Here is a 27440-nt window from a genome sequence, read left to right on the forward strand (position 1 = left end):
AGGATTGTTCTGGAGTCAGAAGCCATATCCCTGACCTGTGTGTGTGTGTGTGTGTGTGTGTGTGTGTGTGTGTGTGTGTGTGTGTGTGGGTGATGTGTGGGTGGGTGTGGGTGTTCATGTGCCCAAGACTTTTGACCATTAAAATGTTGGGTTAAAAAATTCTAGTGGTTCCAGAAAATGCCATGTCTCAATTATACACATGCGTGTGCGTGCACACACACACACACACACACACACAGGTGTTTCAGGTACAGTGACGCTGAGTAGGATTCAGATTGTGTGTCAAGGAATATGTTAACAATGTTTCTTAAAACCATTTAAAGGGGATGTTGTGCATGATATCGGCTAGTAGTTATTAAATGCTATCATATATAAAAACATACCTGGAAGAGTGTCCAAGGTGAATTAGGTATGAAACACCCTGCTTGGAACTGGGGATGTAGTTTAGTTGGTAGTGCGCTTGCCTAAGATGCAGAAGGTCCTAGGTTCGATCCCAAAGACCTCATTGAAAGCAGATGTGGTGATGCTTGCTAGCACTGATCATCCTCTAGTGTGTACGTGAATTTAAGGCTAGCCTGGGCTACAAGAAATCCCATCACAAAGCAATACAACCCCCCCTTTTCTTTTCTGAGTGTAGAGGAATATGAAGGGCAGGAAGGAGAATTCAAGTGTCTATTCTACAACTCCAGTCACTTAATGGCATTTACCAAGTAATTTTAATAACCTTTCTGGATTCCAGCTCTCAAAATGGCTGGACCTGGGGCTTCGGGACAGCAACCAGGTTTTCCAAGAGAAAGCATTGTGAAGTATAATGCATGTGCCACCGTCTTCCCTGGGTGTTCAAGCCAATAGCTGTGAAAGTTCTTAGTGATCTTTGTCTGAAGGATTTTCCTCAGTGGAGAAAGCAGCTGTTAATTCAGACTGACACTCTGTAAGCCAGCTCTTAGCTCTTTCAGCAAATGTCCCATGACTGTCCAGGAACCATGCACTTTAAAAACATTCTGTTATGTCCTTCTTCTTCTTCTTCTTCTTCTTCTTCTTCTTCTTCTTCTTCTTCTTCTTCTTCTTCTTCTTCTTCTTCTTCTTCTTCTTCTTCTTCTTTGACTTTTGTCAAAGGAAACAGAAATGTTTTGAAATTACACAAGTGGCCATAGGAATAAGGAACCTCTAAAATCACTATAAATACAATGAGAGGTTAGTTATATTCTGTGGACATCACTATAAGGCACACATTAATAACTCTTTATCTATGTGAGGATGCTCTCTTTCTCCAGGTATTTTTTCAAAATCTCCTTCATGGCTGGTAATCTCACCTCAGCCCTGGACATTGCAAGATAAAACTCACACTGTAATGGTAATGATAGGAGGGAAGTCTAGAAAGGAAGAAATGAGAGCCAAAGAATACCTTCCCAGGACAGTCAGGTGAAGAGGCCCCTTCTGTGGACTTGATTTTTCTCTTCTCTCCGTGACCCCGGAGTTTATGCTTTGCCCTGTGTGGAACTGGTGGAGATAGTGTCAGAATATTACAGAAAGAAATTTGTGCCTATGGGGTAAAGCAGATCACTAGATAATCTTTGGAGTCATAAAAGGCTTTTACGAAACATCCAACCCAGTGCGTTTATTTTAACTACTGGGGGAAATGCAAGAGAGGGAAACTGCTGGACTCCAAGAGGTAACACAGATAATTAATGATAAAGCAGGGACCAAGGTCACTTGATTCCTGGTCCTTGACCAAGTATTTAATGCTAACAAAGGATTTAAAAAGGAGAGAGGGAGAGAGAGAGGGAAGAGGGGGAGGGAGAGGGAGATGGAGGGAGGGAGGAGGGAGGGAGGAGGAGAGAGAGAGAGAGAGAGAGAGAGAGAGAGAGAGAGAGAGAGAGATATTGATTCTCTTATGTGGTCTAAGAGGAAATAAGTTTTGGGGTAAAGGTCCTAGGAAAGAGAAGATTACACACATTTGTCGAACATTAGTTTTGGTTGTTAGTTCTGTCCTGCTTGTACGTGAGCTTCTATGACCTGCATCTTAATATATATATATGTTTATGTATATATGTATACATATGTATATATGTTTATATACAGTCTCTAGTAAGTGGATTTCTTTTTTCCTTTGAAAGGAATGATCATGTAAAGACTGCATGTGGCTCAGGAAATAAGCAATAATTTATTTATTTATTTATTTATTTATTTATTTATAGAGCAAAAAGATTCAAACCACCACATGCCTCCAATAAAACCACAAACACAGTTTTCCTTTTCACTCAAGTTCTCATGATGCGACTCTTAGGAATTCACAGAATTCACGAAGGAGAAACTTTTCGTCTGTGAACTTTTCTAATTTTTTCCCCCGTGTCATCAGAGAAATGGAAGAGCAGGTACGCATTTTACAGTTAAAGCTAATTTCATTACTTAAACAGGGCGATGAAACGCATGGCTTAGCCAGAACTTAGGAATACAAGAGCATCTGTAGTCTGTGCTATCAGAGACTTGTTTGAAGGGAGACTTTTCAGTAAGGGTTAATTGTTTATTAATAAATCAATTAGTAGTGTTAATCAGGAGACTTAACATGCCTTCTTCTGAGTTGGAGTGCAACTTGCCTTTACTTTGGAAAAGCAGTCCCTGTTTTCCCTACTTTTTTATTCTTGGCAATTGTTACTGTTTTATTGATTTGGGGTGGATCCCGCATTTGGATTCCCACATTCCTAAAGGGTCTGGTTGTGAAATGAAAGTGGAAATTAGACGGTATTGGAGTGGGATGAAGGGGTCCCTTTAATTGCTGGAGGGAACCTGCTAGCCACTTTTCATTGCCTTTTGGGTGTCCTGGGATAAAAAAAAGGACTAGCGGGAGGTGGTTTAAGAGGAAACAAAAACCAAAAGCAACTGCAGCAGCAGCAACAAAGAAAGGCCAAAAGACCTTAGAAAAGTCATGTGCAAAGGATGAATTCAAAGTAAAGGAAATTAAACTTTTGAGACACTTTGCTGTAGATTATCATTGGAGTTATTTTTATAAACACTACGGCCACTGTGTGCTATGGCGGCGCAGTGTTTCTACTTCTTAGTCATAACAGGTAGATAGATAAATAAACAGATGAGTGAATGAATGGAACGCCGCGCCATTTATTTTTGATCCATGGGCAGAATTATATAATGTGGGGCTGAATATCGACCATATGAAGAGATTGCTCAATTACCTTGTCGAAACAGGTGTGTGTTTTAAAATTTGGATGGAACAACGTTCGGTGGGCAACCGTAACTGAAAACCAGGAAATAGACCCGCAACCCTTACCGCGTTGGTTGGTTACAACTCAAGCCTCGTGGCTGGTGGACTGATAAAATTCGATTTCCTTCCAAAGGAGAGCTGCCCGGAAGTCCTGTGGGGAAGTTGGGAGCTAGGTGGGCGGTCTAGAACGCACAAAAGAGTCCGGCTGCCTTGGGCGCCCAGCGCAGCGACAACCGAGACTCTGGAAAGTTGGGTTGGACAACCCTGTGCAGGCGGCGAGCCATTCCGGTGTAAGAGTGCTGCGCGCTAGGTTATCGGGGGGAGGAGGGAGGGAAGGGGATGGACAGGACCCTGACCACTCCCCTGGACGGAAGCGCAGGTTGGGTCTAGCAGGTCTAAGTCTCTAAAGGTGACTTTGACTCTCTTTCCCACCTCTTCCTGAAGGCTCTACAGCGCGTTGAGGAGGGAGAAGAGGTAAGTCGGGATTTTGGGACCTAAACTAGGGAATACACCCTGGAATCCTCGGATTCTTCTCCTGGGACCAGCTCGGGTGGATAAAAGACAGTTGCGGGTGTAGGTGGGATGGGTAATTTTCGGGGGGCCGGATTCAGTTATTTTGGGGAGTCACTGCGGTCAAGGGCGTCTCCGACTTTAAGGAGCATGAGCTTAAAATTACGTTGGTGTTCCTAAGAGTTGGACAAGGGGAAGCTTCGGGAGTGGCAAACCCGGGCGGGAGATAAAAGTGTAAATCTGGGAGAGAACTGATAAGCGAGTGACTGGGGCCTTCAGGGTCTTAGATGCCTCTTGTGCTAAACGGAGGCGTAGGGGCAAGGCGAGACGCTTTAGATCTAAAGAGTTCTCTAAGATGTTAAGGAAATAGAAGATTCCCAGACTAGGAAGGGCCCAGTAATTTCCACCACGCGTTCCGAATGTCGGACCTTCTTCCACCATTCCGCGCCCTTTCCTCCGGCCCTCCCCCCCCACGCCCGAGGCGCAATTATGGCGAGAGCCATTTCTGGGCGCATCCCTTCTAGATTCTTCCAGATGACCTAAAGCCTCATAGTTGGTGATCTCTCCCGCTCAAAGTTAGCCTCTAGCCCCTTCGCTCTATTGGCGGTGCCTAGCCCTCACCACTCCCTGGGGAAACACGTGTGAGAATGTCGCTGGGATGTTAGGATCGGGGAGAGTGACCAAAAATCCCGGGATGTAGTTGTTTTTCGGAGAATGGTGTTAGGGATAGAGACAGGCAGTAGAAGACTACGGAGCGGAAGGATTTTTTTTAAACTTGGAGTTGCAAAGGCAAAGACCTTGAGCAGTAGGTGTCTATTCTGTTTCCTAGTCGGTAGAACCCTTTCTATACTCGCACCTCCCCACTGCTTCCGAGCTTCATAAACTGTGGGTTTTGTCTACCTGGGCATGGCCAGCTTTTCTGTATAGGGGACTTTTCGTTTGTGTTCCGTCCAGCCATTACGCCCAAGGCCGGGAAGCTCTTTAGCCCTCGCGCCACGCCTCTGAAAAAGTGCGGGCCGACCCCGCAGATCCTGGGCGGATCTTCCGCTCCATTCCTATAGATCATGAAGGACCTGGTTTTTCTTGATCCGGGCCAGGGAAACCCCACCCTACGGGAGCCTGTCCTGGCCAGGTGTCCCACGAGAAGCATGGCGAGCTTCGTCACTCGCATTCCTGTAGAGTGCTGCTGGTAGAACTCCATCAGTCCAAACTTAACTCCCATCTTTTTGGGCGTGGTACGGGGCCAAAGAAAAACTCTTCTGCTCTCCCCCAAGGGTAGGGGAATTTTGAGAACCTTCGTAGACATGCACAATTAAAGCATAAGGGTGGGGTAGACCGGGTGGGACCTTCGATTTTGTTTTGGGGGGTCTCCCATTCTCCCCACTTCACAAGCTCTTGGACCGGTAAAGCGCAAGTTTGTACACTAGGTAGATCAGGGGAATTGCAAACCCAGAAAACAAACAACAGTAGAGAAATTGGGGCGTTAGCCCAGTTGTCGGGGCAAATGGGGGCTCGGGTTACCCACGCGGTGTGAACTTTCTACGGATCACTTATGGAGTGAGTTGAAGGAAGGGAGGGAAAAAAGAACCCGCCCCAGGGGGTCCGCGTGGCGAGGTCTGTGCTCGCTGGGGGAGGTGTCTACCTATGCCGGAGCGGGGGGGGGGCGGGGGGCGGGTGTCACGTAGTGGGCGGGAAAAGGAGCCTACCACGAGCGGCGGGCTAATTGGCTCGAGACATTTTGCGAGCATTGGGAAAAGGTCGTTGAAGGAGTTCGCTGTACAGAGAAAGAGAGAAATCTTAAAAAAGAGTGCCGGGCATGCGCATAGAGAGGATGCCATATTGGAATGAGGCTGTAGTGGGAGCTGGAGGACCCGAGCGGGCGCGCTAGGGAGGCGGCGGGTAGAGAGCGAGTGAGCAAGAGAGGGCGGGTGAGCCGGACCGGCGCCCACTCCGGTCGCCCCCGGGGACCAGGTTCCACAATTCCTGGCAGGACAAACTTAAACAGGTAGCACACCGCCCCAGACACTGTCCCCTCGTCCAACCCGGCCCGCGAGCAGATCTCTGGCCCGCAGGTTGAGTGTGCCGAAAGGCGTCTTTTTTTTTTTTTTTTTTTTTTTTTTTTTTTTTTTTTTTTTTTTTTTAAAGAAGGAAGCTCGAACCAGTCTGGGTGGAGGGGGGGGAGGCGGGGGTTGGGGAGGAAGAAGGAGAAACCGAAGAGCAGGGGCTGGAGAGGAAATGAGAAGCACTTGAGCGAAGCCTCTAACTCCTCTCTGCGCTCTGGGTTGTCATTTTTTTCTCTTCCCCCACCCCCTTCCCCCTGACTCCCGGCTCTGAAAAGCCAGGCCTTGCGAGAGTCTGTCCGGAGTTGCAAAGTGACCTCGTCCTCCTCCGGGTGCAGTCTGTTCCCTCCCCGCCGCCCACCTTCCTCGTTTATGCACTCGTTTTAGCGACGCAGCCTCCTCTGCCACCTACCCCGGGTTCCCGCGTCTCCTCGGAGCTGGGGGTCTCCCTCTTTTGGTGTGTATTTGGGGGTTAGGGGGTTGGAGAGAGGAAAGTGATGGGGGGGGGGGGGTGGATCGGAGAGCAGCAAGGGTGGGGTAGGGGCTGTTTCCAAAAATCGCGCAGACATTTGGAATCGCCGGGTTGGAAACATTTGCCTTGTGCAGCGGAATTGAAATTGTCAATAGTAGTTTCGGAGCGAGCTCTAGCAAGGACGATCTTTTTGTTCATTTTTATCACCCTTTGAAGTAATATCCTGTCACTTGGGGCTTCCTTGTGTACACTCATCCTGCCTCTTTTCAGAATTTCTAGCAGGATCGAGCTCTGGAGTTTATTTATTTATTTTTATGTGCGTGTAGTCTTGCTGAAATCCTCTTTAAAAAAAAAAAAAAGCAACGGCAGGAACTGCTGGATTTTCTTTTTGATTTTTTTTTTTACCTGGAGCGGCTGAACGGGGTTAGGCTGGGAAAAGGAGAGTATTGAGGGTGGGAAGAGGTTGAATTTCGGTGGCCGGACACACGTCCCCAGCCCAGGCAATACTTGTGTTTTCTTGGAAGCGCTACAGCAGCGGGGAAGGAGTCTTTAGACACCGTGCCAGTTCCAATATGGCGGGCTAAGGTGGCTTTTAAAAACTGAAAATAAAGGTTTTGAGGTGGGAAAAAACCCAACTGAAGTGGCCACGCCTTAGTTTCGACTCTCTTTGGTTACTCCAGGAGCTGCTTTAGCGAATTAAATAGGAAAAAAGAAGTGGAGCGAGCTGTTCCAGTTTTTTCCGTGGTTTATCTGTATTAAGTCCATTGCTAGAGGATACAGGGTGGAGGGGTGCCTTGGGCCAGAACGAGGGTATCCAAGCGCAACTGCTTCCCTCGTGTGTGTGCTTTTGGGGCCGTGTACAACTCAGAATGTGCAGTCAGTCGCTAGGGTGTGTTTAAAGAAACCCCCCCTCCCCCACGCCAACGTGCGTATGAGTCTCAGAACCAGACTCGGCCACGATCTGACGTGACAAACTGCTGACACGAGGTGCAAAATCCACGAGGGCAGAGGGAATGATTAATTTCGCTTTTCTAGGGGACGTGTTTTCTTTCTTCCTCAGCGATGGATCCTGCGTCGAATAGGCGGAGCGAGGAGGTGATTATTATTAAAAAAGCCTAACTGTCCAGGGTACTCTGTTTAATCTCGAGGGCTGCGTGCAGTCAGTGGGATTTTATGTGCCAGGGAGATTAGGTATGAGGCACAGTCAGTGATAGGCCCTTGTTTTTCCTGCGCACTCCCCTCAAAGGTAGGGGGGCCCGTGGGGGAAGTGCGCGGACCTCCCAGCAAAAGCAAACAAGGTCAGCCCCTAGAGTTGCCAGGTCACTTTCGATTTTTCCGTTCTAAGCAAGGTGGGGGGGGGAGTGCATTTTAGGTAGGAATTGTCCCTTGCTCAGTTTGGGCACCCACTGGACTGTTCGAGAGTGGCGCCCTCCATCGGGGCTAGGCTGTAGTATTAGGGTGCGAATGGAAGTTGGAGCGCTGGGGAACGGTCCGCATCCGGGGTGTGGATGCGTAAGGGGAGGTCTAGAAGTGGAATTTAGACAGAGAAATTGGAGTCACTCTGGGGATTCTTAGGAAAGCCCAGGACATGGAAAAAAAGCCACTCAATGTATGATTGTAGTAGCCTAGCTAGACAGGGGTCCCCGACAGGGGTCGCCCGTGTCCACGACGCAGCAAAGGAGTAGGGTAGAGCCGCGGGTCCAGCAGAAAAGACCCTAGGAGAGTGGGCGTTAGTCACGCGCGCCAGTCGCTTGTGGTCTCTAGTGAGGGCTCCTCTGGGAGGACGTTATTCCGCCAGCGAATGGGAAAGCGCATGGGCGAGGTCGAGAAGGCGTTTTTTAGAGGATTGGGTTAAAACAGCACTGGCCAGGTCTGTAGTTACTGCAACAACGTGGTCACCCTGCAGTTTTAGGAAGCCAGAGGGTGATTCTAGTGGGTCGCTCAGACTCCGCAAAGTCGGGGGGTTCAGTCCGCTCACGGAGTCGGGTGGATGGGAGATGGGAATTACAGACCCCAGCTCAGGTTCTATCTCCTCCCACCTGAGCGATTGGTGGCTGGCGGGACAAGAAGCATTTCGTCTTCCCAGGAGGAGCGCGCGGCGCGTCCCCGGCACTCCCAGCCTGCGCTTAAGCGCGTCCTCGGGGAACATCCGTGGGCTCCGCTGAGGTGGGGACAAACACAAAATGGTTCTGTGTTTGTAAACTGCGATTTCAGCCATGGTTCCCTCCCCTCTTCCTCCGGGCGTTGCGGCTGATGAGCGCAGCTCACCCCAAGGCTTCAAACCTACAATTTTGCATCGGGTCGGGCCTTGGAAGCGAGTATCCAGGTAATTCCAAAGAATATTCCACAGGGTTGTCGCAGGGCCCAATTCTTCCTTTTACAGGGGGAGCGGTGGGAAAAGGGAGGAGCTGAGTTCAAGCGTCCATCGCTACACAGAGGGGACTTGGGGCACGTGGAGTGTGGGGACCTTTGCGCATTAAATCTGAGGGGGGGGGGACTCTGGAGCCCTGGGAGTAGCACGTGTGAGGGCACCTCCTGGTTGCCACTGCGGCATCCAGGAGTTCAGAGTCAAAGCCCGGGAAAGCCTGATTCGGAGAGAGTGCCCAAACTCTTGAATTTCACTTGTGGAGTTTTACAGGTATTGTGGAGTTGGTGGATTGGGTGGATTCCAGGAAGAGCATCTAGGGACATTCGTGCACCTTTGCTTTTAGTCCACTCTTATTAGCTCCCTACTTTCTCCACGTGCCTGGCTACCACTAGATTTGGGGGCACTCAAACTTGGAGATGCTGACTGGGATGGGAAGACCTTTCTTGGTCCATGGTTGGGAAGCTACTTTGGATTAGCGGCCCACCACCCTTGGATTGTAAACCATGGTCATTGCCTCCCACTCCCTCTCTCCATCCTGGTGCCCGTAGTCAAAAGACCTGGCCTAGCTACACCAAATGAGTGGATGGAGTTTCTATCAGGTGGTGGGGAAAAAGAGGCAGGCTTCTTTTCTGGTGAGAGATGGTGGTTGAGCTGTTCCTGGTGGTTGAACAGTTCCCGTAGTGGGGAACAGGCTTTGGTGTTTTGAAGGAATCATTAGCCAGGCTCTTTAAGACAAACATCTGCGGCTTTTTCCCAACTGAGCATTGAATTTGCACTCCCTGGGCCGTCCTAGCCCTTTAGATCTTTAACTTGGCTTTTCTTTGAGAACCTACCGACCCACCCACCTTCGAGGGGCAGGAAAAATGTACACATTTGCTAGGTCCTTTGTACAAGTTCTCTTCTGCTGCTGGTGAGACTCCTTCCTAGGCCAGTGCCAAACACAGTGGGTAGGGATGGGCATCAGGGCAGCCCGCATCTCAGAAAACAGCAGCAGCCATCTGTTGCCTAGATCTGCTTGTGTGACAATGAACCCCACACAGTCAGGTTGGCTGAGAGATATTACAGACCATATTAAAAGTCATTGGCCCTTTATAGGGTAAATAACTTACTTCCATGATTCTTGACTCAACAAAGCAAAACCCCAGAGATTCCAAGACCCCTTACGTTTTGCTGAGTGTGTTTATAAAATTCCTTTCCTGCCCACTCTAGCTGAGGTGACTTTTTTTTTTGTTCTTCATAGCAATAATACCCCCCAAAGAACTCTGGGAAGAAATAGGAAGTGTTAACAACATTGCTCTGAGCTGAACCCAAATGCATGCGATTCAGTTTTTTTTTTTTAATACGCTTTGGACTGTAGCTCCATGCACCCAAACCCCAAACTTTCTGCCTTACAACTTTGCCTGCAGATATCAGAAAAGGAGTTTTATCTTCTGGAAAAGTTTGTCGTGAACAAGAAAAGTTCTCCTGTGGGGTCTAAATACCCTCCAGGCTGGTCTAGTCGGTATGGATAACATTTCTCTCTTTGCATTTCAGGATTAGGGACTTTGTGTTTACGTAAGGCTGCAGGGATCAAAAGGGAATTTATCTTGTCAGGAAGTAGAAGCCTGGAAAGGACCAAACTGATACTGAGATTTGTAATACAGAATGCATCCTATGCCCCCCATCCCCAAATCTCACATCCACATTGCTTTAATTATTAACTTGCTGTCCCTGGTCTACAATTGAAAGTAAACTTAGGGAAACCCCGACTTGCTGCAACAAACTGGAAGGTCATCCTGCACATTCAGTTTGATAACCCAGTCGTGTCTGCCTCGTTTGTATATAAGGAAGATTGCTGATAGGAGGAGCGAGGGGAAAGTTAGGAGGTGTGGCCTCTGCTTTTCAGAGATTGACGGCTCTGTTGAGCTGTCTGACCTGGGATGAATGTAGCTACCAAGTCTGAGCCTTCTCGTCTGCAAAAGGACACCAGACTGGAGACTGACTGGGTGATGTCCCTGTTACCATGAGGGACCAGAAACAAAGAGACGAAGGCCGTGACACACCATACTAAGTATGCTCGGGCTTCACGTCCCCAAAGCCTAGTAGGACAGGACTGGCCTTAGGTGACAGTGTGGGTGACGTAAGGTCTGAGAGCATCTGGCCAGTCGTAGGCCATGGTGCAGAAGCAAGTGCTGTTGCTTGTCCAGTGATGTAAGAGCCACATGAGGCCTTGTTTTTGATTTCTGCTCTGAAGAGTAATGCTGGGCCTGGGTTTGGGGAGGCCTCTTTGGATGCAGCTCATGAAGAAATTCACTCCTGGTTTGACTTGAGCGTAATCATCCCTAGGTATCAAATGCTCCTCTCCAGGAAGCTCTGTGCACAGCCCTCTCCAAGACTGTGTGGGTAATCAGACTGCTTTGGCTAATATCTGCATTGTATCTTGATGACTAGGACATACTGGTAGCCAGTGAGCAAGTGTCCACTATCTACCGGAAGACTCAAAGCCTTCTATGTTCCGCCTTCGAGTTTGGCCACTGGGCAGTAGATCCTTTGTAAGATCAGGGCAGTTTTTTATTTTTTGTAAGAGTTAAGTACACTGTTACTATCTTCAGACCCACCAGCAGAGGGCATCGGATCCCATTACAGGTGGTTGTGAGCCACCATGTGGTTGCTGGGAATTGAACTCAGGATCTCTGGAAGAGCAGTCGGTGCTCTTAACCACTGAGCCATCTCTCAGCCCAGGATTTTTTTATTATTACTCTTTGCACGCTTAAGCACACGTGTGTTTCAATCTATATATTGAAATCCTACATGAGGCCTATTCTTTAATTAATCAGGTTTCTTCCCTCCCTCCCTCCCTCCCTCCTCTTTCCATTCCTCCATCCATTCTTCCTTCCTTTCTCCTTATCTGGTTTTGACCCATTTTTTTTCTTTAGCGTGCTGTATTAGTTCAACACCCATCCAGTAATCTTATTGGGAGAGGGGAGAGGAGGGGCTCTGGAAGGTCCCTGTGACACATCAGAGAGGCAGAATGTGATATGGTTACCCATGTGCCTTCTGTGCTGTTCAAATGCCCAGGCAACCTCCTTTAACTTAAGGCGGGCAAATTTTTATTCTGGGAGTTTTTCCCCCTACAGTTTTATTTCCTGAGGAAAAGAGATATCGGACCGTGCTGATCCCTGGTAAATGTAGTCGTTTTGCTTTCTTTTCCTCACATTTGCTCAAGACTAATCCATGTACTGAACTCTGTGTTGCTAGAGACTGGAATTCCAACTGCAAGTTCCTGCAAGGTTTCCTGCTAAGCACCAGGTCGCTTTGACAGAGGACATCCATCTCTGAAGATCCCGAGAGGAGTTTGTGAGTGTCATGGATTAATCTGGCTGTTCACAATTGTTCTTAATGCTACTGGCGGCCGCCTTAAACTCCTGCAGTTTGCCGGCCACTCTTCCTATTGTGTTGTACTGTTCCTTTATCCTTTATTACTTTTGAGACAGGAACTCATTCTGTGGCTCAGGCTGGCCTTGAACTCTTGGGAGTCTTATTGCTGCATCGTGGAATCACAGTTGGGAGCCAGTATAGACATTGCCTACAGATCTTCATTGGAGAGAGAGTGAGAGCAAAAGAGAGAGGGAGAGGGAGAGAGAGAGGGAGAGGAGAGGCAGAGGCAGAGGCGAGAGCCCATTAGATCACAACTCTGTGAGTTGTCTCATGTGCTATTCCCCTGGTTTTTAAGATAGCCTCTCTCTCTGTCCTGGGACTTATGGATTAAACTAATCAAACAAGCCCCAGGGACCCACTGTGCCTATCTCCTAAGTTCTGAGATTACTAGCGTGTGCCACCATACTGCACTTCATGTTTGAGTGGCAAGCACTTTGCAGACAGATATCTCCCCAGCCCTCCCTTCAAATATCATAAGTAATTTAAATGGCAATTTTATTGAGGGACTTTAAATGTCTGTCTCCAGATACTAAGACACATCTCCAGGTAGACCAGAGGTTATCTTCCTTATAGAAGAGAAGATTGAGGCCTTCTTTTATTTTGGTGCATTGTTTTATTCACTTTTTGCCCCATTTGAGAAGGCTTCTGTTTTGCAGCTGAGAGCCTAGTACTTGGAGGGGTTAAAATGTCTAGGATTTCATGTTGGTAAGTGATATTTCTATACAGTGTATCACGCTGGCTTAACCTACAGCCCAGAGGCTGAACGTGACCAAGTACAGCTATGAATGCTGCCTGACTCAAAACATTAACACATATTTGCTTTCCTTGTGAGGATCAATTGTGTGGCTTTTTGGTATGAAGATACCTGATAACGGTGTCTTCTCGTGTCATGAGGTGGGACAATCTGTCTTCTGCAAATTTCTATATGTTTTCTGAGCTCTTTCTTAAGTAAACTAGGGTGTTTTTTATTTACTCTGCGTAAATTATCAGTTTCCTCAGCTAAATCCCCGTGCATTTAAAGGATATGATTTATTAAAGTTCGATGTATATGCAAATCTGCGTCTTACACACACGGAATCCCCCAGACTTGTGTGACTTCCCCTCAGACGGTGGAGCTCTGAAGGCTTCCTTTTCTGATTTCAGGATTTTAAAGAGGTCGCTCCCAGGATTGGTGGTCATTTCACTGTTCTGGTTGCCTGCTTGAACTGCTTTTGTGCACGTGTTTATATGGTCTAGGTGGGTTGTGTGTGGTATATGTATGTGCGACTTCGTGGGTATGTGCACGTGTGTCCATGTGTGTGTAAATGCATGTGGAGACCAGTGGTTTAGAACCTCTTCTTCCTTTGCTCCCCACCTTGATGTTTGAGATAGGGTCTCTCACTGAACCTGGATCACACTGGTTGAGCTATACCTTCTGGCTTCCAAGCTCCAGGGATCTGCCTCTTCCCGCCCCCCATACCACTGAGACTGGAGACGGGGCCTATTATGTAGTGCAGGGGATCTAAACTCACTCCTCATACTTGCATGGCAGGCGCTATCGTGCCTAGGAAATGTTTCCCTATTGTAAGGTTGGTTGATGCCATCTATGGCCTGTAGACCGTGGCCGGGCATCTGTCTGGTTTGAAGTTCTCGTTTCCTAAGCATCGCCCAGAACACTGGACCCTGTCCATTAGACAGCACCTATGCAGTCCAGCGCACAGGAAGCTCCTGTAAATTTCTTCACCATCCGAATTCTCATGACTGAGTAGTCACTGTCTGGTTAGTCTTAATCAACTCCTGTGTAGTTGCATAACGTGGAGTAGACGTTTAATAGTCTCACCTTCTAGGAATGTGGGATGACGCTGTAATTTATTCTCATATTTGCAAGATCTCATATTTGGAGTTTGGGCAATGGAATCAGGGGAACCATGTCTGTGCAAATTTTAAAACTTAAGTTTCTTCTTGGGCCAGGCTTGGTGGTGAACATCTTTAATCCCAAGACTCAAGAAGCAGAGGTTGGTGGATATCTGAATTTGGGCCAACCTGATCTACATAGTGAGACATTACCTCAAAAAAAAAAAAAAGCTTTTAGGTTAATCAAGTAAGGGAGAGAAACACTCTACTTTTGTGTGACCAGGAGAAAGGAGAACCCTGGAGAGGGGTTTGCCCCCTCTCCTCTCTTCTCCCCTGCCTACCCCTCCTCTCCCTCCCCCCTCCCTTCTTTCCTTCCTTCCTTTCTTCTTTTCCTTCCTTCCTTTCATTCATTCTTTTTTAAAAATTTCTTTTGCTTGATTCTATGTCCAGATTTAATCCTTTGTGGCTTGGATGCAAATTCCTGGCACAAGAAACCCTAATTTGGTACTCTGGTGCCAAAACCTCTTGTATGCAGGTTGAATTTCCTAATCCAAAAATCTGAAATGCAAAAATGCTCTGAAATTGAAAACCTTTTGAGAACTGAAGGGCACCGCATGTGGAAAAGTCCACACCATGAAGTTCTGTTTCGGGCTCATATTGTTAGCAACCCTGTAAAATAGCTGGGAATCGAGGTATCTATCAGAGACCCCAGCACTTGGAGACTTTGGAGACATTGTGAGTTCGAGACCGGTCTTGACTGGATACTCGGTTTTTAAAACAACAACACCCCTGATATCGGCTAACTTCAGGCTGTGTGTATAAGAAACACGATAAATTTCATATCTAGACTTGGTTCTCTGTCATCACATCATGTATTTGTATCCTCCAAACTCTGAGGGAAAAAAAAAATCCGAAACCCAAAACACTTTTGGTGCTAAGAATTTTAGATAAGGGAATCTCAACTTATAGTGGGTTTTAACTGGCTAGTTCACAATCTTATCTTTCTTTATAGTGAATGAATAACTTGTGACTAACTAGCTGATAAATGAGTGCACTTTTAAGATGGAGTACAGCTGACCGGAATGTTGTAATTTGTTCCTTCTCATAGAAGGCTGTTCTAGTTACATTCCTGTTGCTGTGATATTAATTTCCTGAGAAAAAGCAAAGGGGAGAAAGGGATTTATTTGTCTTTTATCCAAACCACTTAAAGAAAGGAGCTTTGAGCAGCTAGCCACAGTATATCCACAGTAAAGGGCAGATGGAAATGAATCTTTGCTTGGACTCAGCCTCTCCACTCATAGACATACAGTTCAGGACCCCCTTGCCTAGGGAATGGTGCCGCCCACAGTGAGTTGAATCTTCCTGCATCCATTAGTTTAGTTAAGATACTTCCATATAGAGATGCCCATAGGCCAACCTAATGTAGACAATACTTCATTGAGATTCTTTTCCGAGGTGATTGATTCCAGGTTGTGTCCAGTTCATGCTTAAAGCTAACCACAACAGAGGCTTACTTTTAAATTTTTAGTTAATTATTTTTGTCTGTGGTATGTGTGAGTGTGCATATGCATGTGAAAATTCAGTGTCTTTCCCACTATATTGTGAAACAGAGACTCACGCCGAACCTGGATCTCACTGATTCTGATAGACTGGCTGGCCACTCAGTACTGGGGTAATAGGTATTTACCATATTTGGTTTTGTTTTATGTGGATGCTGGGACTTGAACTCAGGCCCTTGTGCTTGCAGAACAAGTGCTTTATCAACGGGGGAGTCATTTCCGTAGCCAGGGAGGCAATGCCCCTCTGTGAGCGGCTGACCCTGCTCCCTTTATAGTTCCTATAGCGTATAGTGCTTGAGGACCGAGTTAAGGAGGCCCATTAAACTCAGTGAATTAGGGACAAAATGTGACCATGGGAGGTGGTAGCTGGCTCCAGCCCTGGTATTTTCTCCTGGAATGCCTGCTATTTCCAACATATCTTATTTCCCAGTATTGGGATATGAATCTGATTGCAAGAAATTAGCATTTCTTATGCCGGGGCAGCAATTAGTGTCAGATTTCAATCTATTTAGAGCGAAAACCAATGAAGTCTGGTTGAAAAATGGGGAGTAAATTGCTGTCTTAATCAAGGTAAGTCAAACTCCGATCGGATGGTAGGTGGCACCATTCCACGGACCTTCTGCCCCGGACAATCAGTCTGTCTTGTTTGGTGATGGGAGGAGGCAGGGCTTGTCTGTTCTCAGGAAGGCTGAGCGTTGGCTGGTGAAAGCCCCAAGCGACACACTTAGTCAGGCATGATTACCAGAATGAGCGGGGTGACAAGGTGCATAAACTAAAAGGGAGGTCGGGGCGCCCGGCACTTAACGCTGCTCTTAAGCGGTCTCCCCGGTCTCGGGTGATTCCCAGCTATTCCCAGAAGCACGTCGCTTCTTAGGAACACGGACGGAGACTCTGGTTTTCCAGAGATCAGATTTTGGTCCCCAATCTGGCCGTGCTTCCTTTAGATGCCTTTGAGGTTTTCATCTTGGATTGGCATCTTTCGAAAGATCCCAAGGTTTCCCGAGCTCCTTTTGGAAGTCCCAGCGTGTGGAGTGACAGTAGCTGCGATTCAGACACTCAGGACTTAGTACGCCTTAGCGTAAATCTTTGCATTTTATTTACTACCGGGGGAAAAATAATTACCTTTCTTTTTTATTTTTGAGTCAGGGAATAAGAGAAATAACCGCAAGTGTAAAAAGAGGTTTTTGGAGAATAAAGTTTGCGGAAGTGGATAGCAGCCAGAGAGACGCTGAGGATATGCTCCCGATGGTAGATTAGGAAGGCAAGGATCTAATTTAAGTTTTGTTTATGTTTTTAAAATGGTGTAAGATAGGAGAAAGGAAGGAGGTCTAGCCTTTGAATGCATGAGTATTGGAATGAACGAGAAAATGAAGTTGAGGAAATTAACCATAATTCCATAAGGTGACCTAGAGTCAAGGAAGTTGGCAGAAGCCAGTGAGTACCTCTGCACCTTTAAATAGATTGCCACTGGACACTCTTGGGACATTTCTGAGCCTCCAAAGGCCCGGATGTCAGATGACATTAGAGGGTGGAGACTGGCAGCCATGGAGGATGCCCTCCCTCACTTTTGAGGATAGGTGGTTTTCTAACCAAAGATTAAAACTTATTTTACATGACATTTTTAAATGTGTTCGTGTGTGTTCGTGTGTGTGTGTGTGTGTGTGTGTGTGTGTGTGTGTGTGTGTGTGTGTGTGTGTGTACACTCATACATGCCCATCACAGTGTGTGGAAGTCTCCACCAGTGGGACCCTGGGATTGAACTCTGGCCATCAGACTTGGCGACAGTTGCTTTTATCTTGCTGGCCACCAACTTATCATATCTCCATCCACCTCAGGGATAGGTTAAATTATGCGAGTGCATTAGAAACATTGTCAGGGAGACCAGGCCTGGCGCATACGGCACTCAGTCCTTTCCTGGGGAACCATCGGAGAGCGTGCACCTCCCGCAACAGTCAGAAGCCAAAGGACAGCAGCAGATGCTGTGAAAAGGGGAGAGGCAGTGAAATCTCTAGACAGGACTGTGTCCAGTCAGGAAAGCTCCAGTGTAGACTGGAGTAGACAAGACGGTACTAGAGGCCTAGGTATTAGGGTTAAAGATATATTTTGTTTACTATTTTATTTAATTTTATTCCCCCGAATTTTTCGGTTGCCGACTGAGGGAAGGGGCTTGCTAGGCAGGCCTGAGAGCCTGAGTTCAACCCCCGGCACCCTTATAAAACTGTGTTGGTAGTCCTGCCTCTGGGGGGTTGCAGATAGGATCGACCCTGACTCTTATCAGCTGACTCCATGAGCTGTCGTCTTGTGATATGGAAATGAATACAGGGTTGAATCACTGGTGTCACAAAGACTCTATTAACAACCCCCAGTTGATAAGTGCCACAGAAACCTGCAGATACCTGAGTTATTAATTGATATATTCACGGACTTTCCTCTGCTTCCAGAAAAGCTTTGCACTCGACAACATTTTTCAGGTGGGATGACTTTTCTTGTGAATTTACGAATAAACGAGAAAAGGAAGTAGTTGTAGGGTAACACAAACAGGTCGGTTTCTAAGATTGCTTCTCCATTGACAATGTCGGCTATCCAGGCTAGCACGCTCAGTGACGCTAGAGAAAGCCCGTCATGTGCTGCTAGTAGAAGGAAATGGGATCATTTGTAGTTTCTTGGGCTTTGAAATCCCTATGTTCCCTTTTAACGTTATTAAATTAAGTGATTAGTTTATTTGAGAGAGCCAAGAATTGGTGGTGGCTTAGGACGTGTTCCAAAGTCTCTCGCATGTGGCTTCCCAGTGTACCGCTGCTGGATTTGTGGGTATTTAAGTTGTGTGCGTGCGTGTGTTTGTGTGTATGTGTGCGTGCGTGCGTGCGTGCGCGTGCTCATGCATCTGTCTGCCTGCCTGCTCATTTGTCTGTCTGTCTGTCTGTCTGTCTGTCTGTCTGCCTGCCTGCCTGCCTGCCTGTCTTGTGGTTCTTTTGTTTGTTTATTTAGTCGGGAGCCTTTTTATTGCACAATGTGTGATGGGGCGGTTGAACTGAAGGCTTCTCCCTGCCCTGGAGTTGGACTTTGGATGTCCACACTCAAGGTTGCTCACTATCTGCGGCTCTCCCTGTGTGTGTCTTTGCCTGACAGTTCTTTTTCTGGATTCTTTGCTTTGTGTACCACGGAACCCGCATCCTAAAGTCACCCCAGTCAAACCTCCTACTCCAATATCACATGATCTTTGAGTCGGGTTACCAGGAAATACCCAAGTCTGCTCACAACAGACCCTAACGAGCATATGACGTCAAATCTCCCCGGGAGTGTTTTCAACTTGTAAGGTTCCTAGGAGTTTAAAGGGCTTCTTCTCAGCTCCTGCGGTGAGTCCAGTCTGAGTTCATTCTACCCTGTATCTACTCACCGGAGCTCACTAAGTAGGGTGGCCTGGCCAGCCTGTGAGTCCCACGGGTCTGCTTGTCTCACGCTCTGCAGTGTTGGGATTGTGTGAGTGCCCCGTGCCTGGTGTTTCTTTTAAACGCTGTCTGGAGAGTGCGTGCAAGCAAATCCTAATGCTTGCAAGGCGATCAATCACCTGATTAAACTATCTCCCCAACTCCAGATATTTAAATATCAACTCGCTGTGATTAATCCTGTGCAGCACACCCATGATCTGAGTACTTGGGCCGCAGAGGGAGAAGAATCAGGAATTCAGTGTCGTTCTTCACTACATAGTTAGTCTGAGACTAACCTGAGCTATCGGAGAACCTGTCTCAAATCTTCCTTTCCCCCAGCCTCCAAATGCTGAAATTAACATCCAGATCCTTAGTTACACTGGTTATATTCCGTGTGCTCAGTAGCCACGTGGTGCTGGTGGGTACCACGTGATCACCAGACATGTATGGGACGTTCCTTTGGGTGATGATGACATTCAGAGTTGATAATTCCGCCCTTCTGATTTTAGGTAAGTTTTTTAATCACACCCAGTGAGTGTCCTTGCCAACTCATTTTCACCTTGACAAAGCTTTGTCTAACTCATGCTAGAGTTAGTCTGTAAGTACGCCCCATATAGAAGGGACAGAGCAAGTCTAAGAGGGGGAGAAGGTTTATTGTATTAAATGTGATTCAGATAAAATGATAGTCTGATAGAGAAAATACACAATTAATGCTAAAGAGGCCTTATAGCTCAGCCTTTTGGAGTTGAAAAGGATCTTTGATTGCACGTAATCAAATCTCTTATTTAACTGATGAGAGATGTGTGGCACAGAAAGGTTAATTTATGTCCCACAGCTCGATAATAGCTGAGTTACTCCATATTCAAGTTAATGGTTCTTTTCAGTGTGCCAAGGAGACTTTCGCAAGACATTCCCGTACTCTAGTTCTGTAATTCCTCTGCCTCTAAAGCACAGAGCCAGCCCTGTGGCCATAGCTTGTAGTAATAAAAGGAGGTTCCCCTTAGAGGCGCAGTTCGCTGAACTTTCTTTATCTATCCTGGGAAAAAGAATCCTGCCACATTTTAATAGACATCTTTAACTTTGGTTTTGAAATTACAAGTTTATTTAAAAATACGAGCCCAACAGGGATGGGTGTATAGCTTCATGGAGGATTTACAGATGAGGGCACACACACACTCACACACACACACACACTGAAAAGGAAATACGCCTCCTTCTAAAAATAGCTCTTTTTGCATGTTGGAGGTGTTAATAAAAGGATTTGCTTTTCAAAATATCCTATGATTAGCCAGGCACGGCCAACATGCCTGTCCGTCATCCTCCTGTTTGTATATGGCCACCAGAGGATCGGGAGTTCAAAACTAGCCTTGGCTACATAGAGTGGGAGGCTCATCTGGGCTTTGTGAGACCCTGCGTAAAAAGTAACAACAAACAAAAACTTAAGCACGCGTGTCTTTTATTTTTGTTTTTGTGGAGAGGTAGGGCGGTGCTCAGAGGCTCCCAGGCGCTGGGGAGGACATAGGCAGTAAGCTAATCTTCAGCTTAAAATATCCCGCCTTTATTTTGTGAGCTTAATGGATCAATCAGTTGTCACCAGTAAGACTTGACCTCCCATCCCATTTAAAGTAAAACAGACTTTTAAGAAAGGAAAGTAAATATAAATTTATGTGAGAGTAGCGTGCCATTCTTACATTTAATAGGCTTTCCCCGGAACTACCCATTTCCATAGGCTACATTAGTGGCTGAGAGCTGGCTGCGTGTGGATTTGGATTTATTGTAGCGCCAGTGGCTGCATGCTGTGAAAAGATGGTGTTTTGTTAGGATTATTTTTACCACGTTCTGTTTGATTATGCCTTTCAAACATGTCTCAGGCTTGCGCTCTTCATGTCTCTGTTTCAATTTTACCCTTTGGTCATTTCCTGCCCTTTCTTATTCTGCGTCTGCTCCTCTGTTAGTCAGCTCTTTGCCGCTGCAACAAAAATCCTCGAGGAAAACAAACGGCAAATAAATGAAATGAGGCGGAGGGAAGCGGTCTTAGGGTTTCATGGCTGTGAACAGACACCATGACCAAGGCAAGTCTTAGAAGGACAGCATTTCATTGGGGCTGGCTTACAGGGTCAAAAGGTCAGTCCATTATCATCAAGGTGGGAGCAGGGCAGCATCCAGGCAGGCTTGGTGCAGGCGGAGCTGAGAGTTCTACATCTTCATCTGAAGGCTGCTAGGGGAAGACTGACTTTCAGGCAGCTAGGAGGAGGGTCTTAAGCCCATGCCCACAGTGACACAGCTACTCCAACAGGGCCACACCCACTCCAACAGGGCCACACCCACTCCAACAGGGCCACACCTCCAAATAGTGGCCCTCTCTGGGCCAAGCATACACAAACCATCACAGGAAGGGAGCCTCGTTCTGGCTCATAGGTTTGTGGTTTGTGGTAAGAAGGGGAAGGCCCAAGGTTGTCCTGCTGCACACTGGGCTGTTCACCACCGTATTCAGTGAGTCAGGGTCTCACAGGCAAACCCGGAACTTTCCAACATGGCTTCTGAATCACTGACTGTTGTTCTCTTTGCTTTTATTAGCGAGCCAGGTGCCTGGATTGTTGCTTACCGAACCACCTCAGGTGGATTTATACTTTCTCGTCCGAACCAGGCATTTTCTTCCTTTCTATTTTGATTGGGAAGTAGCCCACGCTCCTCCCAACAGCATGTTTTGATGCAGCAGGTAGATAAATAAATGTTCAGGGAGTCAAATCTCAGTGCTGGGTGCCTGGCATTTTTTTCAGCCTCTTCCTGGTGACCAGATCCGTTTCCGCACTTTCTTGCCATTGCACGATGGATTCACACACTTTTTTTTTAAAATGTAGCAATTGTGATATTTGTTTTATTATTATTTTAATTGAAGATAGGTTCTTCTTTCATATAATACATCCCAATCAATTTCTTCTCCAAGCCTCTCCCGCGTCCCTCTCTCCAAGATCCACTTCTCTTTTCTTACCTGTATTCAGTCACTTAGGAACCTACAGCAGACCAGAGATCCAAGTGTTTTCTAGGAAAGAAACCTTAATACTGCTAGAGGTAGACAGGCATATGTGTATGTGGGGTGTATATGTGGTATGTTTGTGCGTGTGAATCTGTGCTGTGTGTGACATGTATGTGCTTTTACATGTGTGTTGTGTATGATCTCTATATGTGCTTTTCTGTGTGTTGTATATGTCTGTGTTATGTGTAATGTGTCTGTGTTGTATGTGACTCTGTGCTTGTGTGTGTGTGTGTGTGTGTGTTAAGGAGGTGATATTCTTGGACCACTCACCATATGTGAGCTACACATTATTCCACTGCTAGACAACGTTCATTCTTTTCTTGTCTAGCTTTGCCTTTTTGCTGACTTTTTTTTATCTACATGTGAAATAAAGAACACATTAATTATATATATATATGTGCATGTAAATAAAATTATATCAACAATTTATATGTGATACAATGTATAATTGCATATAGATTAAAAAGTATTTTTAGAGAGGATGCATGTGTCCCAGGCCAGCCTTGAACTTTCCATGAAGCCAAGGATGACCTTGTTCCTCCCGTTTTCCCTCACAAGTGCTGGGTGCTGGGACTCCAGGTGTGGGCTGTCACTTGCGGTTTATGTGGTATTGGAGATCAGCACCCCAACAGAGCCACATTCTTCTCCCCAAATGAATACATATTTTAAAATGCAGCAGGGTAGTGGTGGTGGTGCCTTTAATACTAACACTCGTGAGGCCAAGGCAGGTGGATCTCTACGTTCATCGTTAGCTTTGTCTATAAAGTGAAGATAGCTGGGATTTCATAGAGAAACCCTGCCTCTAAAAACCAAACCGAACCAATCCACCAACCAACCAACCAACCATTTAAAAATGTCACACGGTTGTGCCATGTACCAGGACTGAGGGTGGCTGGCCTTATTCAATATGGCTTCTGGTTTCCTAAGGGCTCTAGCATAAATGAACTGTGCTGTAGGATTCTATGGGATCTGCCTAAAATGATACCTCTTTCTTTTCCCAGACATAAAAGGATGTGAAACTAGGAATGGTAGAGCTATTACATGATGAGGAAAGCCATAGCCATCTCTAATTTGTGAAAATACTCAAACCAGTGTGCCAAAGCTTATATGCACTGTTCTCAGCCCTAACTCACTATGACACAGGGTGGTGTCTTAAGAGTCAGGGCTGAATGTGGGGTGCTGAGTCTGAGGCGGGTTTGCAACGTCACGGCATCAGAGGGGAAATGGCTAGCTACCTGTCTGGTGGGCTACTGTTGTGGACTGTGTTTGTCGGTGAAAAACGTGTCCATGTTAGTGTTGCTAACGAGCTCTAGAAAATAGTTAGCTTTGCTGTGCTGTGCCCTTCGTTGTTAGCTCTGTACAGCGATGCGATGTGCCCTTCCTTCTGATTCCTGGTATTTCCGGTTGGCAGCTGCATTACCCTGCTTCTGAACTGTTCTGAGTTGGTACGAGGGTTCTGTAGCCTTAGGAGAGCTACAAGGGTTGATATGATGAATCTGATTGGAGGGCTCTAATCTTCTGTTTTAGGTTGCCTTTGTATCGCTCCCTGAAGGATGAATTAAGGGAGCTCGAGGCATAGTCAACAGCATGGAGAGACGTTTGCCAGTTTTGAAGATCCACACCCCATCCTCCTCTCTGGAAAGGATTACCAGCCCAGAAAATGGGAATGGGAGTCTTGACACAGGTAGGATTCTGTGCATTGGATTTTTCTGATACTTTGTTTATTGGCCAGTATTTTCTTGAGATGCTCAGGAAACACTGGGGACATGTTTCTAGGTCCCATAGCATTTGCTGTCCCACCCAAGCCACAAGATACAGCACAGACAGCAGCTTTCAAGTTACAAAGGTTTTGGGTCAATATTGACTGTACAAGTCAGCGGCCTAGCTTACAGTGAGATAAGTCTAAATCTCGGTGTCTTCTGCTGGTCAATGTCTGTAAGTAGCTGTGCGTCCCGACAGATGTTCTGGGGTTCTCAGTGGCTGTGCAGTGCTACCCCTCAGCCGTGTCCCAGGTTAGTTTCAATGGGAAATGCAGAACCGTGAGAGAAGACATTACCGGCATACTCTGCAAAGCAGCCAGCATTCGTTTGGAAAGTATATAGTGTGAAAGAAATTTAGGCTGTGTGAGTCTGTGCGATATAATTGGATCAAACGAAGCAAAAAAAAAAAAAATAAACAACCCCCCCCAGATTGTGTTTAATTGGATTTTAATATTTAATGAATTTATAAATGCATCCCTAAAAATATTTATGCACTGGTTTATTTTAAAAGGATACTTTATTTTTTTTCTGAAAATAGTATTGCATGATTTATATATCAGCAAATTGAATAAGGGCAAGAGAGCCCTATTAATGTTTGCTACAGTGAATTCATACAAACCGTTGCCCATTAACTAGGGGAGAGTTGACCGTTGTCTAATGAATTTGCCAAGTTTGTCCTCACTTTGAAATAATAAGGTGTGTGTGTGTGTGTGTGTGTGTGTGTGTGTGTGTGTGTTCACTCATATGCCATATGCCGTGGTGCCCACGTGGAGATCAGAGTCACAGGACAGGTTGGAGGAGAATCCAACTATCTTCACACCTGGGAGGGAGACCTCTGCCTGCTGAGCCGTCTGCTGGCCCCATCTCTGTGTTCTGATCGAACTGGTCAGTGATTGGAATACAACCACTGCTTGATATCACCGGCCTTACTGGATCAGATTTCTCTGTTCTATGAAGGCCTGTAAATCTGTAAGAGGTGACTGTCTTAGCAGGGCGAAGGCTCATAGTGTCTGCGTCAGAATCAGGCCATCCTCCTGGCTTTTCTACCATGACGGATGAATGAGAAATAGCTGTAAGTACAGCTGGCACCTTGGTTCTCTGCAGAGAAATGGAAATTCTTTTCTGAGAGATCCTTACCCCCCAGGCTGAAGGCTCAGACTAATTGTTCTTTTGTTGATTTGCCCCTCTTCCTCTCCCTCCTCCTCCCTCCCTTCCTCTCCTCCTTTTCCCCTCTCCCTCTCTCTCCCCTCCTTCCTCTCCCTCTCTATCCCCTTCCTTCTTTCCCCCTCCCCCCTCCCTTTCTCCCCTCTCTCCCCCCCTCCCCCCCCTTTCTCCCTCTCTCCCCTCCCATTCTCCCCCCTCCCCTCCCTCTCTCCTTCTCCTCTCTCCCCCCTCCCCTCTGTCCCCTTCTCTCCTCCCCCTTCCCCCTCCTCCTCTCTCCCCCCTCCCCTCTGTCCCCTTCCCCCCCCTCCCCTCCCTTTTCCCCTCCTCCCTCCCCCCCCCTCCTCTTCTCTCCCCTCTCCCCTCCCTCTCCCCCTCCTCCCCTCTCCCCCCCCCTCTCTCTGTGTGTTCTTGCATGTGCTCCAGTGTGAGCATGTACATACTCTTCACCCCCAGTATCTTTTTCAGTTGCTCACCATCTTATTTATTTTTATTGACTATTAGTAACAGTTGAAGCAGGAATTTGTGGGTCACACGTGGGGGAGAGGTCATCAGGTCTCTGTCACAAGCACTTTCACCTACTGACCCTTTGCACCAGCCTTCCACCTATGTTTTGAGGCAAGGCCTCTTGCTGACTAGGGCGTCTACTGGTTTGGTTGGCCTGGCTAACCTATAAGTGTCTCCGTGTCTCTATTAAAAGATTACGGGTATGCTCTCCTGTGGATTCCGGGGATCCACACCCAGGTCCTAACAGTTGTATAGCAAGCCCTTCACTGACTGGGGAGTCTCTCTAGCCACACTTTTTTTTTGTATGATGCTGGAGATTGAACTAGTGGCTTAGAGAATGCTAGGCAGGCACAACTGTAGTCGTCCTCAACCGCCATCTTTTCTGTCTGCTGAGTGAAGTAATCTTACACTCTGACACTTTGGAAGGTCCTGGCATTGCCCATATTTTTATAGCGCATCCTCTGCACACAGAGTCATTCTGGGAGCTGTGTTGTTTCCAGTAGTAAGTTTTCCTGTTCACGCAGCTGCCATATCTCTCCCTAGCGTCAGTAGGTTCTGAAGCTCATTACGGATGATCTACTGTCAGGAAATTATTCTTACTGACACGTTACTCAGGACCGTACCAGAGACTGGGGGTTTCCAGGCTGAAAGCGCTTCGTAGATGCTTACTCATGATTTGTACGTTACTCTCCAGGAGTGGGTGGTTTAAATCACGCGCAGCGCTCTGATCCCTAACACTAAGATTTCTACATAACCATTGTGCAGCTTCTGACTCAGGTCTTTCTCACTGAGCTAAAGGCTTACATCCCTGTTTCTTAGTAATTCCTTATGCCCTTGAGATCAGGAGGCGTGGATGGCCTCCTGGCTATCCTAATTGGTGAGCTATTTAGAGAACAGATAGCTCCTGATGAGTGACCATTGGCCCCGACCTGCATGCACACAGCCTCAGACATGCTCCCATATGCACACACTTATACATGTGCACACACAAAGAATGTGTGTGTGTGTGTGTGTTAAACATATTTCTCTCCATATATATTGTGGATCTGTCTGTGTATGGTAAAGAGACAGGGTTCTTTATGTGATTATGGCTTGCCCAGGCTAGACTTAAATGTACTAATTCCCCTGCCTTGGTCACTCTACTGCTGTGCTTGGAACTCCTTGGGGATATATCGTTCAGACAACCGGGCCTCTTTTATTTGGGAGAACATGGGTCAACACAGTTAGAAAAGTTCAGGGCTTACTCCTCCTTACACACACACACACACCCTCACCCCCTACCCGCGCTTTGAACTTCAGGCTGCAGTTGTGTGCTCAGGTCCAGGGCAGACTGGCAGTTGGAGTTCCTTTCCGGGTTATTCAGAGTGCTGTTCCCAACTGCTCCGTTTTCCTCTCCCGGCGATGTGAGGAGCTACTGGTACCTAGAGATGATTTAAAGCCTCCTTCCTATCCCTCTTCATATTTTCAAAAGTTGCCTAACACGTGAGAGATTGTCTTCTACAAGATTTGGTTCGTGGAGAATCTGCCAGTTCCCGGAGCCCTGCACTGTAACCATTCCAGGCACAGTTTAATATCCAGCCCTGCAAAGCTAGGCTCCCTTCAGATTGTAAAGTGAGCCGATCCCAGCTTTTATTAAGAAAAAAAAGATGTATGGGCCACTTGTTTATTATATTTTTACTTGAAGTCACTTGTGCTCTGGCTTTTCATAAGACACTCTCTTTATGTTTATCCTAGAATATTCTGGCCCCACAGATAGCTTTCTGTTAAAAACCAAACAAAAACCGAACTGCTGTTGAAGGAACACGCCTGCTTTCTTTGTAAGGTGTGAAGTGTTCGTAGTGGCTTTTCACAGTGGGCTTTCATGACATCATGGGAAATGCCTCCCACTTGACCATTTATGACGCAGGAGTTGTCAGAGTTTCCTTGATAAAATGTTTGTGGGTTTAGGAGGTTTATGGATCAGCTGTAAATATTTTCCCTGGCTTTATGAGATCTCTCCTCATAAACATCGCGTGTGTTTACCGATCGCTCGCTGAACGTGCCTTCAGAGAATCAACTGTTTGGGCACACAGGCCCGAGGAGGAGTTGCATGTGGCAGAGTTTAACAG

General features: G+C 46.7%; 1 protein-coding gene across 1 annotated transcript in view; it reads left to right on the forward strand.

Moving 5' to 3' along the window:
• The first annotated feature begins 5609 nt into the window (after positions 1 to 5609).
• Positions 5610 to 27440, forward strand: part of Sfmbt2 (Scm like with four mbt domains 2) — a 194296-nt gene continuing 172465 nt past the window's right edge. The window contains 3 exon segments of the mRNA XM_032884847.1: positions 5610 to 5735; positions 11868 to 11966; positions 23432 to 23588. Of these exon segments, the coding sequence (XP_032740738.1) occupies positions 23492 to 23588 (97 nt within the window). The 5' untranslated portion in view covers positions 5610 to 5735; positions 11868 to 11966; positions 23432 to 23491.

The sequence above is a fragment of the Rattus rattus genome, chromosome 14, assembly GCF_011064425.1.
Source record: "Rattus rattus isolate New Zealand chromosome 14, Rrattus_CSIRO_v1, whole genome shotgun sequence".
NCBI classification, from domain to species: Eukaryota; Metazoa; Chordata; class Mammalia; order Rodentia; family Muridae; genus Rattus; species Rattus rattus.